The 17,500-nt window shown below is 44.3% G+C and overlaps 1 protein-coding gene across 2 annotated transcripts in view; it reads right to left on the bottom strand.

Annotated features, from left to right (window-relative positions):
• nup210 (nucleoporin 210) overlaps positions 1-17,500 on the bottom strand; it is a 22,780-nt gene that overhangs the window by 5,017 nt on the left and 263 nt on the right. For both annotated transcript variants that reach the window (XM_060893761.1, XM_060893762.1), the window contains exons 2-36: positions 17,187-17,400; positions 16,531-16,667; positions 16,321-16,452; positions 15,894-15,990; positions 15,541-15,691; positions 15,253-15,385; positions 15,009-15,167; positions 14,534-14,602; positions 14,247-14,353; positions 14,015-14,155; positions 13,458-13,595; positions 13,216-13,371; positions 12,700-12,898; positions 12,321-12,466; positions 11,299-11,517; positions 11,037-11,210; positions 10,737-10,932; positions 10,522-10,628; positions 9,300-9,404; positions 8,971-9,072; positions 8,635-8,763; positions 8,316-8,443; positions 8,074-8,209; positions 7,926-7,988; positions 7,583-7,762; positions 7,399-7,479; positions 6,381-6,512; positions 4,593-4,751; positions 4,349-4,440; positions 2,135-2,309; positions 1,740-1,915; positions 797-1,017; positions 572-708; positions 126-240; positions 1-21 (exon numbers count right to left, since the gene is read on the bottom strand). The exon at positions 1-21 is cut by the window's left edge and continues 126 nt beyond it. In XM_060893761.1, the coding sequence (XP_060749744.1) occupies positions 1-21; positions 126-240; positions 572-708; positions 797-1,017; positions 1,740-1,915; positions 2,135-2,309; positions 4,349-4,440; positions 4,593-4,751; positions 6,381-6,512; positions 7,399-7,479; positions 7,583-7,762; positions 7,926-7,988; positions 8,074-8,209; positions 8,316-8,443; positions 8,635-8,763; positions 8,971-9,072; positions 9,300-9,404; positions 10,522-10,628; positions 10,737-10,932; positions 11,037-11,210; positions 11,299-11,517; positions 12,321-12,466; positions 12,700-12,898; positions 13,216-13,371; positions 13,458-13,595; positions 14,015-14,155; positions 14,247-14,353; positions 14,534-14,602; positions 15,009-15,167; positions 15,253-15,385; positions 15,541-15,691; positions 15,894-15,990; positions 16,321-16,452; positions 16,531-16,667; positions 17,187-17,350 (4,777 nt within the window). In that variant the 5' untranslated portion in view covers positions 17,351-17,400. The remainder of the gene's footprint in view (positions 22-125; positions 241-571; positions 709-796; positions 1,018-1,739; positions 1,916-2,134; positions 2,310-4,348; positions 4,441-4,592; positions 4,752-6,380; positions 6,513-7,398; positions 7,480-7,582; positions 7,763-7,925; positions 7,989-8,073; positions 8,210-8,315; positions 8,444-8,634; positions 8,764-8,970; positions 9,073-9,299; positions 9,405-10,521; positions 10,629-10,736; positions 10,933-11,036; positions 11,211-11,298; positions 11,518-12,320; positions 12,467-12,699; positions 12,899-13,215; positions 13,372-13,457; positions 13,596-14,014; positions 14,156-14,246; positions 14,354-14,533; positions 14,603-15,008; positions 15,168-15,252; positions 15,386-15,540; positions 15,692-15,893; positions 15,991-16,320; positions 16,453-16,530; positions 16,668-17,186; positions 17,401-17,500) is intronic.

Raw genomic sequence — 17,500 nt, 5'->3', positions numbered from 1 at the left:
ACTGAACCAGCGAGCAGCTTCCTGTAGAAATATCATTATCTGTCTTGTTTAATAACAACTTTAACTCCATTAATCAGTTATTCATTAGATTTGTGCTCCCACATGTGCAGCTCTGCTTGGCGTACCAATGAGGTTGGTTCCTCCTTCTCTGGTGGTCAGGTGCACTTTGGTCTCTCGCTCGTTCCTCACAGAGTCTGAGGGAACCGCAGCGACGGTCCTGGAGACGGTGTTCACAACCACCTGAACACATGTACAATAAATATAATAACAGTCACTCAACACAGTCTAGATGGTCCTTGGTCTTCTGCCCTAGAGTGAAGATGGACTCTAAGCGTTCAGCTTTACACAGTGTGGTGAACATGATGTCGCTCTAAATTCTGTCACATGGTAAATAAAATCATGCTTTAAGTTAGATAATGTACTAGATGTTAATATTTATAGAATCATTACAGCAACTAATGACATATAAATAATTATTTACCTGCATTTCTCTCAGCTTAAAGCAGCGTGTGCATGTAATGACTCATCGGAACAGTGTTATGAAGCATTATAAAGCAAACTTGCACATCACCTCTCTGTAAGTGCGCAGTTGTCCTGGTATCTCATAATAAACAGTCACCGTGCCCACATCTCGAGCTACAGCTACACCCGTCTTGGGATGGATCTCCAGGATAGAGCTGGATGATGAGCTCCATGTTCCAGAGAGACCTGACAAAACGTCACCATTAACATTATTATTAAATATTAAAATAAATCAACAACTTCTAACCAATCAGAATGTGGAATTGAACATCACCTTCATGGCTGAAGAGCTGCGCTGAAAAACACACAACGTCAGCAGGCACCAGGTTGTGGGTCTCAGCCGGCTGGATGGCGTGATGAACAGGAAGAGTGACGTAATCCACCAGGCTGCTCTGCTCCGAGTCCCAAACGCTCAACAACGTCAAACCCACATTTACTGTCCTCACTGTGAGAGAACTGTTACTCACATCTTTACCCACCTGCACCAGGTCATCCCTACACACACACGCAGAGACACACACACACACACACACGCAGAGGCACACACACACAGACACGCGCACAGACACGCGCACAGACAGACACGCGCACACGCAGAGACACACACGCAGAGACGCACACGCAGAGACGCACACGCAGAGACGCACACGCAGAGACACACACGCAGAGACACACACGCAGAGACACACACGCAGAGACACAGACACAGACACACACGCAGAGACACACACGCACAGAGAGACACACACACACACAGACACGCGCACAGACACGCGCACAGACAGACACACGCACACGCAGAGACGCACACATGCACACGCACAGACACACACGCACACACACAGACACACACACACACGCAGAGACACACACACACACACGCAGAGACACACACGCACAGAGAGACACAATTTTCACACCCATAGTTATTGAGCAGCAGTTGAGCAGAAAGTGTATAATAAAGGGAAGTTTATTTTACATGTTTATTGTATATAAGTGTTAAGGGAGAAAGCAGATTCAGAACGATCCACTGTTTAAAGTTTATATTACAACATTGTATTATCTCTCTTTATATCTGTCTGTTTCTCTGTATCAGTCTTTTCTTCTCTATTATTCATCTCTCTCAGTTTCAGTATTTGTCCCCATCTGTGTTTATGTCTCTCTGCATCTGTCCCCCTGTCTGTCCAGGTGTCCCAGAAGGTGAATGAAGGTCGTACCTGTTGGTGGAGAAGGTGAGCTGTGAGTTGTGGCTGTGCAGAGCTTCACCGTTGCTGTCGTGGAAGTGGACAGTGAAGGTGAGGACGGAGCCGAGGGGGAAGGCGGAGAGCAGCTCCCTGTCAGAGGTGTAGAAAACTGGACTGGTGCTCAGTCTCAGGTAGGACACGGTGACCACCTGCACACGTCATCATCAGCATGTACATTAACACCAACTCCAACACGCGCGCACGCACACACACACACACTCGCACGCCACACACACACATTACATTTAACAAATGAAAGTCAGTACTAACACCACAATCACCACCATCATGAACAACACCATCAGCAACACCAGACATACTACATTAACATCAGCATGTTACCATTTATGGTAGAAAGTGGGCGTTACCTTCACAGCAATAATAATGGTCTGGTTGACTCCGAAGCTCTCCTGAGCAGTGATCTGTAATGACGCCGTACCTGCCAGAGAGCCTGAGGTAAGATGGCCGTTATCATCCACATGGACCAGAGGAGCTGCATCAGGACAGTCTAGAACCTGATACGACAGAGATCCCATTCCATCCCTGAACACACAAGAAAATATTTCACTAACATCATACTTTAATATAATATCTTATGATTTAAAACTGTATCCAGCTTTAATCATTTTATTATTTAATATAAATCATCTAAGCTCTCCCGTTCTCTACATCACTCTAAACCAGGGGTCTCCAACCTTTTTAGGAGATTGGGAAGCAGCAGCTTCTTTATTTATTTTCCTCTCTGAGAGCTAATGAATCTGAGAGACTTGTGTTATATTATTAGTGATATTTATTTACACAGCTTATTGCTTTTGAAAGTCACTTTACCAAAGTCTGATCTACACGATCTATAACCAGGGCACTGGATGTGGTGAAAGAACTGGAGAGCTAAAAGGTGTCTGGTTCCGTTCCAGATCCTGCTGAGAACACAGACTGTAACCGTGTGAGTTACAGAGAACTACGTGGTACACGACAGCCTGAGAAGAACCACTGAGTAAGGGGCTGCGTTACACACACTCACTAACCAGCCTAGACCTGAGCACCAATAAACTTCAAGAAGGGTGAGGGATCACTTAAGGTCTATAAGATCTACATGAACCATCCAAGAGACGTTCTGAACGATCCGAAACCCAGAGAAAAGATCAGTGTTGTTGTGACACAGTGCAGTGTGTGTAAACCCATTCCACAGTGAGACGAGGAGAGATTCACACTGCTGCACTAAGACTGTTTACTATGGCTACAAATTGTGTTTGCTTTTTATTAATCTTTCCTTTACTCTAAGACAAGACGTCTGTCCCCTATAAAAAAAGCCGTATACCAGAGTTCTCATTTTTAATTAATAAAGATGTCGTTACAAAGCCCAAGGGAAAAAGATGATGTCTGATGTAGTGTCATTTTAAGCACAATTGTGTGAGGATTTAAACAAAAAGTTTTTTACTGTTTTTCCTGAAGGACAAAAAGGAGAGAAATTTACTGGAAAATTTTAGATAGATTATTTTGCATCTCTGGTCTTTTTTTTACAGAACTTATAGTACTGAGTTGATGGTCTGCCTGTGTGAAACACACACACACACACACACTCACACACACACGTCACAATAAATCATTTTAAGTTTAAATCAGAAGCATGTTAACTGTTGAGGTAAGTGATTTATCAGACTGATCAGTTCTTATGGTCAGATTTTGTTCTTTCGCACTGATTGTTATTTACAGTAAACTGTTACTGAGGTCCAATGAGACTTACTGTTAAAAAGGGACACCTCTGATATTAAAGCTAACATTAATGTTAAAAACAGAGACCTGACATTCTATTGGACTTGATGTGATTAAGTAATAATATTTTTATGACTTTCATGTTCATGTGTTAAATATTTGTTGGACACGGTGTCTTAGTGGTTATCACGTTCGCCTCACACCTCCAGGGTTGGGGGTTCGATTCCCGCCTCCACCTTGTGTGTGTGGAGTTTGCATGTTCTCCCCGTGCCTCGGGGGTTTCCTCCAGGTACTCCGGTTTCCTCCCCCGGTCCAAAGACATGCATGGTAGGTTGATTGGCATCTCTGGAAAATTGTCCGTAGTGTGTGATTGTGTGAGTGAACGAGAGTGTGTGTGTGTGTGTGTGTGTGTGTGTGTGTGTGTGTGCCCTGTGATGGGTTGGCACTCCGTCCATGGTGTATCCTGCCTTGATGCCCGATGACGCCTGAGATAGGCACAGGCTCCCCGTGACCCGAGGTAGTTCGGATAAGCGGTAGAAGATGAATGAGTGAGTGAGTGAGTGAGTGTGTTAAATATTAAACGGTGCTTTAATGTCTACAACACACTCGTCCTGCACCTTCATACAGCACGTTTATTCATTCAGAGCTTTTACTTTAGCAGCTTTACTCTAATGTGTTCTCCTGACCTTTATCCCCATACTTCAGTAATATACTTCAGTTTGTACAGATTTAAGTTTATACAACACTTCATGTACTCTTCTGGTGCTAGCTGTGTGAATCATCTGGATTTGTTATTAATTTTGTACATGATCTCTGTAGCGAGCTATGATTAGTGTGTAGTGAGTGTGTTGCTGTGTTACTGCACTCACCGGTTGGTTTGAAGTTTTAATAGAGAGTTTGGGGACATTAAGATCTTTTCAGCCTGAACTTCTGGATTCAGCAACTGCAATTTCTCAAAAACCTGAAAACCAAAAACCTGAGTTTAAGTTTGGAGACTCAGGTAACATCACCTTTTCTCCGAGTGCTTGCTGTTTGAACAGAAAACGTGAACATGCACAAAGCAAACATCTAGAGAACTCTACGGTGTGTCCTGCTGATAGCAGCACAACTCACCTGGATCTGAATCTCATCACTCAGCTCCAGCTTGTTGCCCCACAAGTGCCCTGCTTCTGGTACAGTGGTTCGCACCACCACCTTCAGTCCGGTGCGACCTTTACTGCTGCCCGATACACTCATGGCAAAATTGTGCTCTGCAGAAAGTTTAATGGAGGCCTGCGGAAGGCGAGAGAGTTAAACAGAAAAAGATTCTTAGCACCTTAAATGTTTCCCTGATTTAATAAAGACAAAGTGACTGATGACTCAGTGATGGTTAGAGTCTCTTCTGTGGTTAAGAGCTGCCTCACTGAAGCTCTCTCTGCTCCAGACAGAACTGTGCACGTTTTAGGCAAGTGTGAAGAAATCGTGTAAAATAAGGATTAAAAATAGTGGAGTGAAAACACCCAAGAAATATGTAATATCTCTTTATTAATAAGGTGTTGGACCACCATCTGTATTTAATACAGCTTCCAACCTTCTTGGAATAGATTCATACTTCTGAATATATTCAAGTGGAATATCTTCTAGTTGCATCAGAGAGGTTGGAGCAGGAAACCTGTTTCTTCTCTCCAAAAATTCACACAATGGCTCAATAACATTCAGGTCATGTGATGGAGCTGGTCAGGGCAGATGTTCATACTCGTGCTCCTCAGAACCAGACTGAACAGTTTTGGCTGTGTTTATGGGCACATCATCGTCTTCTGCAGTAGTTCTGTGTTGTTTAAATCTTTCCTCGTGTCATGATTAGTTCTGATTTTCGTCCACGGTTCTTCTTCTCTGATGAAGTCCTGCCGTGTTTTGTTCACTCAGTCATAATGGTGCAGCCTGTTGCTCTTAAACACCATGGAGTTGTGCTGTAAAGGTTACAGATGTTTCTGCTAAATGAGCTCCAAACACCGGTCTGCTTCGGAAGTCTGACAATTCTCCTGTTTATACGACGTCTGAAGCTAAGCTCTGCGGAGCACAACGTGTTTTATACGAACATGTGACCTGGACAAGAACGACGAAAAATAAAAAAAGTGATAATCACACCATTATTTTTCCACAGCAGCCTACACAAAGATTAAGCCCTATAACGATAGGTGTTCATATTAATTTGTGCAACATCTGCATATATTTTATTATCTTGATTTAGATTTGTTCTGTTTGATTGCTTTGCATTTTGTAAATTGATCAAAATAAACAATTACAGGGTTTTTAAATGTCTTTAAAAAGTCTTAGATTAAAGGTCATGAAAAGGCTAAAAAAAAAAAGCCTGTTGTGTTTTTATTGGCATAGACCTACGCTACCAGACGCCACCTCATGTCAGACTCCAGCAGACGTGTCGTCTTGTTGGCGGCGGTTTAACCAGCTTTGTACTTCCGTTGGAGAGAGTTTCAACTTGAGAAACTCGACCTTGTCATGGACGTTAATGTGAATCTGTTGGGGACCTTTAACTAGGACACAGAGCAGTATGATGGAGCACAGCTCAGGCTGCTGGACGCTGTGGCTTACACACACACTGGGGTTTAACAGGACGCTTAGAGCTCTGTATTCTCTCTCTCACTGTGCACCGGCACAGACACAGGATTTAAATGGGACCCTCTCATTCGGGCAAAGTTTAAACACTAGACCTAAATACTGATGCAGCTGCAGTGTAAAAAATGGTGAATTAATCACAAGTGGAATGAATAAACACTGCAGACTACAGGTGAATTATACACGAGTTTGTCCGAGGTGTTTCTCTCACCATGAGGTACAGACTGAAACTTTAATGTGTATTATATAATACTGTAAAGTCTAGCGTCTGTCCTGATGTTGTCTCACCTCTGAATGGCGAGTGTGGACGTCCAGGATGTCTCTCTTGGTTACGCTCCAGTGGAACGTGAGTCCTGGCAGAGCGTCGCCGAAGGAGAAAGGCGTCTCGCTGCTGGTTAATCCCATCACGTACACCGGCATCTACAGCAAGACAAAATCTTCAGCTGTTCTCTTTTGTACTGTGTGATTTTAATAAAGTGGTTTAAAGTCACCTGAGAATTAAAGTGGCCTTAATTTAAACACCTTTATACTAATTAACGATAAAAAATATACTTATGTTCATTAATATGCCATTTTCTAAGTATTGCCTACGTTCCTGTCGTTCGTAATAAAAGTACAAAAGTACGCCATGTCGTCTCAATCTGTGATGTCATCACATGTCAGTTTTGGACCAATCATGAGTGAGGGTTCACAACAGTGACTTGTTTAGCTAGTTAATGTTGCTGATAACAGTATGTATGTTAATGTGACAGTAAAACGCCACCTACTGAATATTCATAAATGACAGAATTACAAATGAGAATAAAGGCATTTATTTAAGACTCCCTTATGCAGAGTGACTTACAATCTATACAACTGACACCTGAGGGTTAAGGGCCTTGCTCAGGGGCCCAGAAGTGGCAGTTTGGTGGACCTGGGATTCGAACCCGTGACCTTCCGATCAGGGAAGGGTAGAAATGTTTTAATAGCTTTATAGATGTTAGAACACATTGTTTTACATATTTGGTGTAGTCTGAAATTTCAAGTTTTAAATAATTTGAATAAAATGCATTATATCTGAAATCCTTTTGTTTGTAAAATATGTTGAACTGTGTGTGAGATGATTGTGTGACCTATAGAACAAACAGTAATTAGAGGTGGACTGGAACACGCCCCCTAGTGGTGTTTATGGGATAGATTGTGAATATGCGATAATCCCTACTGAGGTTTTAAAGTCATACGAACGCTTCACCTACAGTCCAATCCAGAGAAAGTAATAAGTAAAGGACTCGTTATTGTTAATAAGGAAGTAAATGAGTCTGGTTACCACGGTGCCGGTCTTCATCCTGGTGATGGGCGCTCGGATTCGGACCCCTTTCAGCTGCACCACCTCCACCTGCACGTGATCCTGTGAACATCCACCATATTAATGGTTTTAACTGATAAACTGTAGATAATAAGACATGCAGAAGGTTTGATGTAGAAGCCCACAGCAGAATGAGGTGTGATACCTGTGAGATCACCACCAGCTTCCCGCTCTCGGTGTCGATGGCTTGTACGACTCCTGTAACGGTCATGTTGCCCACGGCGACGCCTCGAACCAGACCGATGCTGTTCACTGAAGCAATGTGCGGGTCACTTAAAGAGAACAGGATGTTGGACTGAGGCTGTGGACCTCCTTCTGATGTGATCTGAAATTTTTGGACAGAAGAGATTAATACTCATCATTTTTAGAGATTATTCATAAGGACAGGAAGCACACTGAGCTTCACAGTACAAGTGCATTAATACTGTAGATTCTACAATAAAATAAGACTAAATAAAAGCTCTGGCACAAAAGTGTTATTCACTCACCTGCATCACTGCCCCAATGATCATCGTCACCTTCCTTGGGAGCAGCCTGAAAGGTGGGAAAACCTAAAGACAAAGCAATAAATAAACCAATCACAACGTGTCAGTGTGCTCCATCAGGACCGCTATAAAGACGCATCGAGAGCTTTACCTCGATTTGTTGTGGTGACGATGTGATTCCTCTCCCGTGTTTATCCGTCAGGACAGCAGAGATACTCGTCTGACCGATCACCAAGCCTTTGACCAGGAACGTAGCCGTGTCCTTCTCGTAGTGCTCTGATAAAGGTCTGTTAATGAAGGGTTTTTTTTTTTAAAGATTTTATTTTGATTATAAAAATAAGAAGAAAAACCCCAGTGTCAGTATAAACACTACACATTTCGTTTTACACTCACTGCAGAGACACGATGGATGATGCAGCTTTCAGTTTCAGATTCATATGAGAAAAATATTTGGCAAGAAACGGCTTTTTGTTGTCGTCCAAAACTCGGACGTAGGCTCTCACGGACTTCCCGATCTCCACCTGACAAAACAGGAATAATAAATATAGATTTAACATACAGTACATCACATCACATCACTGTAAGTCAACTGAACAATTCACCAGAGGGGGCGCTATACACAATGAACCATCAACCATTAATGAGACAAGAGGAACTGCCTAAGACACTCAATACTGATTTTATTTACAGGTGAAGGTCAGCTGCTCCTCACCTTATCCACCACACGCACATAAACCTCCAGGATGTCTGAAATGTGCACTGTGGTTGTGGCAGGGGCAGGAAAGGTTAAGCAGAGGTCATGGACCATCACCTGGAGGACACCAGGACGCACTGGGACCACCTGGATGTTACACAGCATGAGAGGAACACATGGACTTCAGGGAAACTTCATTAAAAGGTAATAAATAAATCAATAGAGATTCATGTGTTTTAATGTAAATAAATAAATAAATGAGAGTTTAAACTACAGAAATGTTCACTGTAGAAGTTTGGATTAATCTGGAAACCCAGGTCTGGTCCTCAGTCACATGACAGAAGATAAACCCACCTCAGCAGTTCCCCGAGACTCCTGAAACTCCACATTAGCGATCCCCTGAACACTGCTGTTGATGAAGAAATAACCAGAGCCTTCCTGCAGCAGGAGCTCGACCTGCCTCACAACAAAACATGGGCATCAGTGCAGGAAATGCAGTTAGAAAGTAGCCCATAGGATTAGAGAGACTTTAAAGTATTAAAATCACATGATAGTAAGTGTAGACTATTAAAAGTTCATGTATTACTGACAGGTGTACAGAGACACTACAGGGGGCACTGAGGGACAGGGTGGAGACTGTGGACTGATGATGATGATGTCATTATGTCAAGTGTAATAATTACCCGCACATCGGGGTGATTATAAATGGAGACAGACTGTGGGGTCACAGTCACATCCTCAACCAACAGCAGGTCCAATGTAGCAGAGACCACCATTAGAGGCTCAAACTGAGAGAGAGACAGACAGACAAAGTGAGAGACAGACAGACAGAGTGAGAGACAGTGAAACAGACAGACAAAGTGAGAGACAGACAGACAGAGTGAGAGACAGTGAAACAGACAGACAAAGTGAGAGACAGACAGACAGAGTGAGAGACAGTGAAACAGACAGACAAAGTGAGAGACAGACAGACAGAGTGTGAGACAGTGAAACAGACAGACAAAGTGAGAGACAGACAGACAGAGTGAGAGACAGTGAAACAGACAGACAGAGAGAGTGAGAGACAGACAGACAGAGTGAGAGACAGACAGACAGAGTGAGAGACAGACAGATAGAGTGAGAGACAGTGAAACAGACAGACAGAGAGAGTGAGAGACAGACAGACAAAGTGAGAGACAGACAGACAGAGTGAGAGACAGTGAAACAGACAGACAGAGAGAGTGAGAGACAGACAGACAAAGTGAGAGACAGACAGACAGAGTGAGAGACAGACAGACAGAGTGAGAGACAGTGAAACAGACAGACAGAGACAGACATACAGACAGACAGAGACAGACAGAGAAACAGACGGACAGAGACAGACATACAGACAGACAGAGACAGACAGAGAGACAGACAGTGAAACAGACGGACAGAGAGATGGACAGAGAGACAGACAGAGGTTATTTCAGTCCAAAACCACTCCCTGTTCACTACATAGATTAAAAATGAAGTGTGTAATTAACACAATTAAACACAAACAAACTTCTTTAGATAAATAATGGAGGCTGATCTGTAACACAGAGCATTAATGTAAAGTGTCTTTTAAGCCACAGCAGAGAAAGTGGTTTGCGTGACTGATGTTACTCTGTGCACTTACACTGTTTTTGTGGCTTTCTGAAAACGCTAACGGCCTGAATTTGTTTATCGTTGTTAGCCGTTGCCAATAGCAACCGAAAGATCTACGGTGACAATACACCACAACACTCATACCCTAACACATCCTCCTCTGCCAGCTTAAAAAGGAAGTGAAACCAGTAGAGAATTGAGATGGAAGCTGTGTGTGTGTGTGTGTGTGTGTGTGTGTGTGTGTGTGTGTGTGTGTGTGTGAGAGAGAGAGAGAGAGAGAGAGAGAGAGAAACTTACCCCAGGCAGAACAGCCGCTTTCTCCAGGTGAGATGTCTGGTAGCCCAGCGCACTCACAGTGATGGCTGCTACACCTGACTCATGATGAACAAACACCATCTGACGTCCTGCACATGAAACACACACACACACACACACACACACACACACACACTCTATCAGAGAATAATTCTCATTCAGAATCATTTCACACCGAGAACAGAACCCTGCAGTACCGTGAAGTTTCTTCTGCTTGGTGTTGGTCTCCTCACTGACGTACAGCTCCATGGGTTTGTTGGGCTCGATGCTGGCCAGCGCTGCTTTGGACGTCTCCCACATCATGCTCAGAGAGCTGAAGTTATCAAACTTTCTTCCTTGCTGGTCAAACGCCACCACGTCCAACTCTGGGTTCCGGTAATTAGACACAGGAACCTGAACAATAAGAAAGAGAAATCAGGGAAGACAGAAGAGAACAGATGAGAAGAGAGATTGTGCCTGCAGCACTCAGTAGTAGAGAGAGAGAAGAGAGAGTGTACCACTTGTTTGTTGTGCTGCAGCAGGGGGCAGGACAGGTCGAGCTGAGAGGTGGTGTAGACAGGGATGAGCGCCAGGCGTGATGGAGGAGCGCACACAAACTTCACTACCGCCGGCTCCACAGCAGGAAAGGGATTAGTGAGAGTCGGCCGATTCCCCACGGTCACTGCCAACACCTGGGGCACCAAGGAACAGGAAATACATCAGTACACACTCGCTCACTCGCTCACACCACAGTGGAGTAAAGCTCTAGCAAGAACAGACCTGCTCCCCGAGGGCACGACACGACGCTCTGACGTTGTGGGTGAAATAGTTACGGGACGTCGGGCCTGATAGCGTTAGTGTGACACTGTTAGTGTCCTCAGCTGTCAGGTTTCTGAAAAACTTGGAAGGTTCAAGAATCCATGGCTTCGGTCCGCCCTCAAAAAGCATGTCTTTAGATGAGCCGAGAGTAACGAGAGCAACAGATACTGGATCTACTGCCTGTGAGAGGGGGAGGGGGGGGGGAGAGAGAGAGGGGGGGAGGAGAGAGGAGAGAGAGAGAGACACACAGAGAGACAGACACACAGAGAAAGAGAGAGGGGGGAGGGGGTAGAGAGAGACACAGAGAGAGGGAGAGGGAGAGAGAGGGAGAGGGGGGAGACAGAGAAGGAGACAGAGAGAGGGGGAGAGAGAGGGGAGAAAGAGAGAGAGAGAGAGAGAGAGAGAGAGGAAAGAGAGAGAGACAGAGAGGAGGAGAGAGAGAGAGACAGACAGAGAGACACAGAGAGAGACAGAGAGAGAGAGGGGAGAGAGACAGAGAGAGAGAGAGAGAGAGAGAGAGAGAGGAGGAGGAGAGAGAGAAGATTGTTAGATGATGTAAGAATCCCCCTGAACACTTCCCCATCACACTAATCTAACCCTAACACTTCCTGTACATTTCACTCTAAACTCACTGCAGATCATCACACACACACACACACACACACACACACACACACACCCCTCCTGATTAAACTCTCAGACTGAAATTATTTCTCTACTAGTGCAAAAACTTCACTATTTAAATTCAGATTTCATTCCTTTGTAACACTTTATACTGTTATATTACAGGATTATTTATACTCCTGATCATTAGAGTTGTATTTGTGTGACTACAGTAGAGCTGTACAAACCCAACCTTGTGTGTTATCTGAACTACTTCATATTTTGTCAAAGCTTAAAAGTATTGGCACCCCGTGTTTGTGTGCACTGTATTTTTTGTATCACTGGTGAGACTGTGTGTGTGACGCAGCAGTAGGACTCACTCTGAGAGGTGGGTAAGCAACGATGGTGATCTTGGCGTTCAGGTGAACATTTCCGTGTGTGTAAGTGACCAACAGGTTTGTGTAACCTGGGGATACGGCCTGTACACGCACACCGCTACAGTGCTGCTGACCTGGGGGTAAGCGCCCTGAACACACACACACACACACACACACACACACACACACACACTATTAATGTATTTATTTCTAACCCCAAATCTGTACAGAAGGCATTAATCGTGAACTTTTATTCTTTAGTTAAATCTATACACTGTTAACATGTGCAATAGTTTAGCTGTTTATCTTAAAGCTGTTTAACTAAATAGTATTTTATTGGATCACTTATGTTAATGTTTATACTCATATTTACGTGACTCACCCTGCTGTAGCTGAAACACGCCGTGATTTTCCATCTGCACCTGCAAGTCGAAGTGTGAGCAGTCGCTCAGCGTGACCTTCTCTCTGTCCTCCAAGCTGAGCTGGCCGAAGATGCGCAGTGGAAGCTCCAGAGTGAGATTCACCCGAGCCTCCACCACACACGGAGCAAACTCCATCTTCACAGGCTCGATCACATAAACCTACGACACACACACACGTCAGAAAACATCACCATCTAAAAGGTTTAATAGGTGGAGCTCCTGCTATACAGGAGCAACCCTGTGTTCAGAAAGAACACACAGCTTCCTTTAAACACACTGTCCTTCAAACACGGGATAAACTTAATAAATACACTTAACTTTATTTTGTGGTCAAACACAAACACGATAAACTGCAATATCATCTGTTGTCCGTCTCCACACAGAGGAACATGATATAAATATTTTTAATAAAGTTTACAAAAAACCTTTTACAGTCTGCAGTATTGTAGTTAATAATTCATGGTTCTTGGTCTCACCTTCATCTCTCCGTAATGCAGTGGGTTTCGTAGGTCATGAGCGTACACTGTACTCACGCCGATGTCACGCACAGTCTTCATCACACCCTTCACTGTAACCGTAGCAACGGCCGTGTTTGAGGAAGACCAGCTGAAGTTCCCACTTCCTCCACTGACCTGGAACACAGATCACTTACTACTGAGTCTCAAAACGTTGTACAGGCCGTACACTGAACACTCGATCAGCAGGACACTCAAACTACCTGGATGGTGTACTGATACGCTCCTTCTTTCGGCTGCCATGGGAACGTAAGGAAGGAGGGATTGAGGATGATGGGGTTGTAGATTTCAACGTCCTGTTCGTTCCTCACTGGAACAGGAAGTGTGTGCTGGATTCCTCTCTGAGAACAGGAGATAAAATATGTGGATAAAAACACACACAGAGAGAGAGGGAGAGAGGGAGAGAGAGAAAGAGAGAGAGGGAGAGAGAGAGAAAGAGAGAGACAGACAGTGAGACAGAGAGACACAGAGAGACACAGACAGAGACACAGACAGACAGAGAGACACAGACAGACAGACAGACAGACAGACACAGACAGTCAGACACAGACAGTCAGACACAGACAGTCAGACACAGACAGTCAGACACAGACAGTCAGAGACACAGACAGTCAGAGACACAGACAGTCAGAGACACAGACAGTCAGAGACACAGACAGTCAGAGACACAGACAGACAGAGAGAGAGAGACAGACAGAGAGACAGAGAGAGAGGGAGAGACAGAGAGAGCGAGAGACAGAGAGACAAAACACACACTCACCTGATCTACGACAGCCCTCAGCGTCCCCTCGATAGTCGCCTGCCCGCTCTTCATCACTCTCACACGGTGGTACGATCCGTTCACAGACGACTCCAGAACCTCAAAGAACTCTTTAGGGAATGTGGGCTGTATCCTGATGTTCTGTCAGAACACACAACAGTCTTACAGACGAAGAGAACTCCTTTAGCTACATATACCTGAGGGTGTCAATATATATTCACACTTAACTTACATCTGATAAATAAATCTTGTTGCTGGACTTGTCGAAGACTTCAATGAAGATTTCGTAGGTTCTTCCAGTCTCCAGAACCCAACGTTCTCCAGGGTTTATCTTAAACACTAATACAGCACAGTACATACAGACACATCACAAACAGTCATGTAATAAAGTTTACTGGTGTGTAAAAATAATCTCTTTTTCTTTTAACAATCAAGAAATTCTTATTGTTTTTAAATCTAGTAAAGAATAAACATGTTTCTTCTAAACCGTGAGACAGATGAGACTGAGCTGGAACTAACCCAGGTATCCAGGTTCCACTACATACAGCGTGCTGTTAGGGAGACGAGACGCTCCCTTCATCCCCAGAGCTCAACACTGTGTTAAGGTACAATCACATCTCATTTACACCTAAACACTGTGTTGGGGAACAATCTGACAAACGTTTATCTTAAACAAAAGGGTTTTTATTTTTTAAAAAGCCCCTGTAAATGAGCACTATGTAAATGTTACTATGGAAACGGCTTGTTTTTTTAAATCACTTCAGAGGTATCATTACCCTTAAAATAATTATTATTGTTATATCTGAACATTTGTTGTAGACCTACGGATATCAATTGGGCAAATTATTACTATTGTATAAAAGGGGCGGGGCTTCTGTTATATCCAAGCAAATATCCAAGCAAACTGTCAGTCAGTCCACGTTCACGTGCCGATCGACTCGTCTGCTGTTTTATTAGCAGGAGAAACGTGTGAAAGTCGGTGCTGAGAGGATACTCTTGTGATCCAGGACAATGTTGGTGTGTCCGTGCTGAAGAGCGAGGACTGTAGAGGTGCTGGGATGGAGCTCAGCCACCGCAGAGTTCACATCACCTCCAGGAGTGACCACGCTGTTCTTCAGCTGGAGCTCGTACTGATCACACGGCATGGAGAGCTCTGAGAGAAGAAACAAGCCTCGTCACGTCAAACACCGGTGTGGCTCAGTTTAAACTCACTGCTTTATCTCAGATACAACACCGACCTGTGATCTTCCCCTGCCGGATTTTCTGCACCTTGTACTTGATGGAGGTTCCAGCCAGCAGGTAGACATCATAGGCAGGGCTCAGGAGGATGTTCTCCAGGATCAGCAGTCGCACCTCAGCAGCTCCTACATGCTGTAGAACATCAGAGGAACATTATCCGGCTGTTCACTGAACTATTTAAAAGTCCAGTTTATTTACTCGCGATACAAACCTACATGGACAATAAAAAGGAATTTTATTCCTCAAATACTATTTATACATTTGTAAAGATTGGAGAGGTTTCGTACAGTGTAGAGAGGCTCCTGGATTTTAGCTTTCAGTTTCGCGTGACCAGTTTTAATCCCAGACACCAGAATGATGTCTCCCTGCTTCCCCACACGCTCCATGTCTGATATGTATGTTGGCGGTGTGTAGGTCGACTCTGAGAACGTCAGCACTCTGTGGGCAGGGGGTGGGGGGTGGGGTCACATTAGTGGTGTTAATTAAATAATAAAACACTGTGTGGAATTATGAGAAACAACTCCAGCTGTTTTACTCTTCTAAAGGAATAAGAATCACAACATCTGGAGCAGGTAGATGAGTATTTAATGTTAGCAGGACTTTAACAGGTATAGTGTGTGTGTGTGTGTGTGTGTGTTACCGTAACGAGCTGTAGGAATCAGGGAACATGCCCGTCTCTGTGCCCTTCACAAGGCTCCAGTCGAACACCAGACCAGCCAGAGTACTGAAGGTGTTTCCTGAACAAACACCACATTTACACTTCATCAGAAACAAAAACACTCAGAACAAATAAAGCTGAGAGAAAAGCTTCACCTCAGGATTGAGCGATAGGTCTAAAATCTCACACACACAATAACACTTCACTCACAAGCCCAGGGTCACGGTCACAAAGACGATCTTTAATAAACTGGTTATTAATAATAAACAAACATGTCATAAACATCTACATTTATTTTAAAAAGATTCACTAAAGAACAAAACTTCGGTGTATGTAATGGTTTTGGTTTAAAAACAGAGTTATGAGACATTATAACATGTGATACTGTGATAAATGTTTGTGTCCCCACCCTCTGAATCCAGAGCATGGATCATCAGCTCCAGGGGCGAATCCTCCAGGTGAAGCTCCCGTGTTGTGGAGACGATCTGAATCTCACTGATGACGTCCACGATGGCGTCACAGCGTAACACCTGCCCAGTCACTGGAACACAGGGGAACGTTTTAGGAGTGAGCTGAAATAAAACACACTCAATGCCTCAGCAGTGTCACGTTTACTCACCAACGTCCTCCGCTAGAATAATACTGGTGAGGCGCGAGAGCTGATTGGAGCGAGCCTGAAGTACAGCTCTCTGGGAACAATGACGCTCGTCCATGTCTATAGATTCAACACTCGCCACCTCGGGTCTGTTTGATGACCTGTGTGAGTACACACACACACACACAGGCACACACACAGGCACACACACAGACAGGCACACAGACAGGCACACAGACAGGCACACAGACAGGCACACACACACGCACGCACACAGACACACAGTCACAGAGACACACACAAACACAGACACAGAGACACACACACGCACAGGCAAACACATGCACAGGCACACACACGCACAGGCACACACACGCACAGGCACACACACAGACACAGAGACACACACAGAGACACACACACACACAGACACACACACACACACACAGACACACACACAGACACACAGACAGACACACAGACAGACACACAGACAGACACACAGACAGACACACAGACAGACACACAGACAGACACACAGACAGACACACACACACACACACACAGAGAGTGGTGATTATTTCCTCAGACTAGAGGCTTCATGTTCAGCATGATTCAGAGTTATTTTATTATTATTATTAATGATACCCCACAGATGTTTATAGTCCCTTCCTCTTTACCATCTGTAGCAGCCTTCAGTGGCCTCCAGTGTGAAGTTGATCTTTGTGCTCCTGGCCAAAGGGAGCAGAACTTTGGGGATGTTCAGTTTAGCAGGCTGACAGACATCAGTGTAACATGAAGTCAGGACCAACAGAAACACAACCCGGAAACTGAGTTCCGCCATCAAGGTTCCGGCTCATTCACTTCAGTGTGACAAACAATACAGGTTCAGTTCTACACCACAGCAGGAGGAGAGGAGGTTATTAAAGTCAATAAAACATCTACAGAAAGGAATAAACACACAAAAGCGTGTAAACAAAACGCACTGCACATT

This window comes from Tachysurus vachellii, chromosome 19 (assembly GCF_030014155.1).
Source record: "Tachysurus vachellii isolate PV-2020 chromosome 19, HZAU_Pvac_v1, whole genome shotgun sequence".
NCBI classification, from domain to species: Eukaryota; Metazoa; Chordata; class Actinopteri; order Siluriformes; family Bagridae; genus Tachysurus; species Tachysurus vachellii.
The sequence above is the reverse complement of the archived record's forward strand: the minus strand, read 5'-3'. Positions and strand labels throughout refer to the sequence as shown.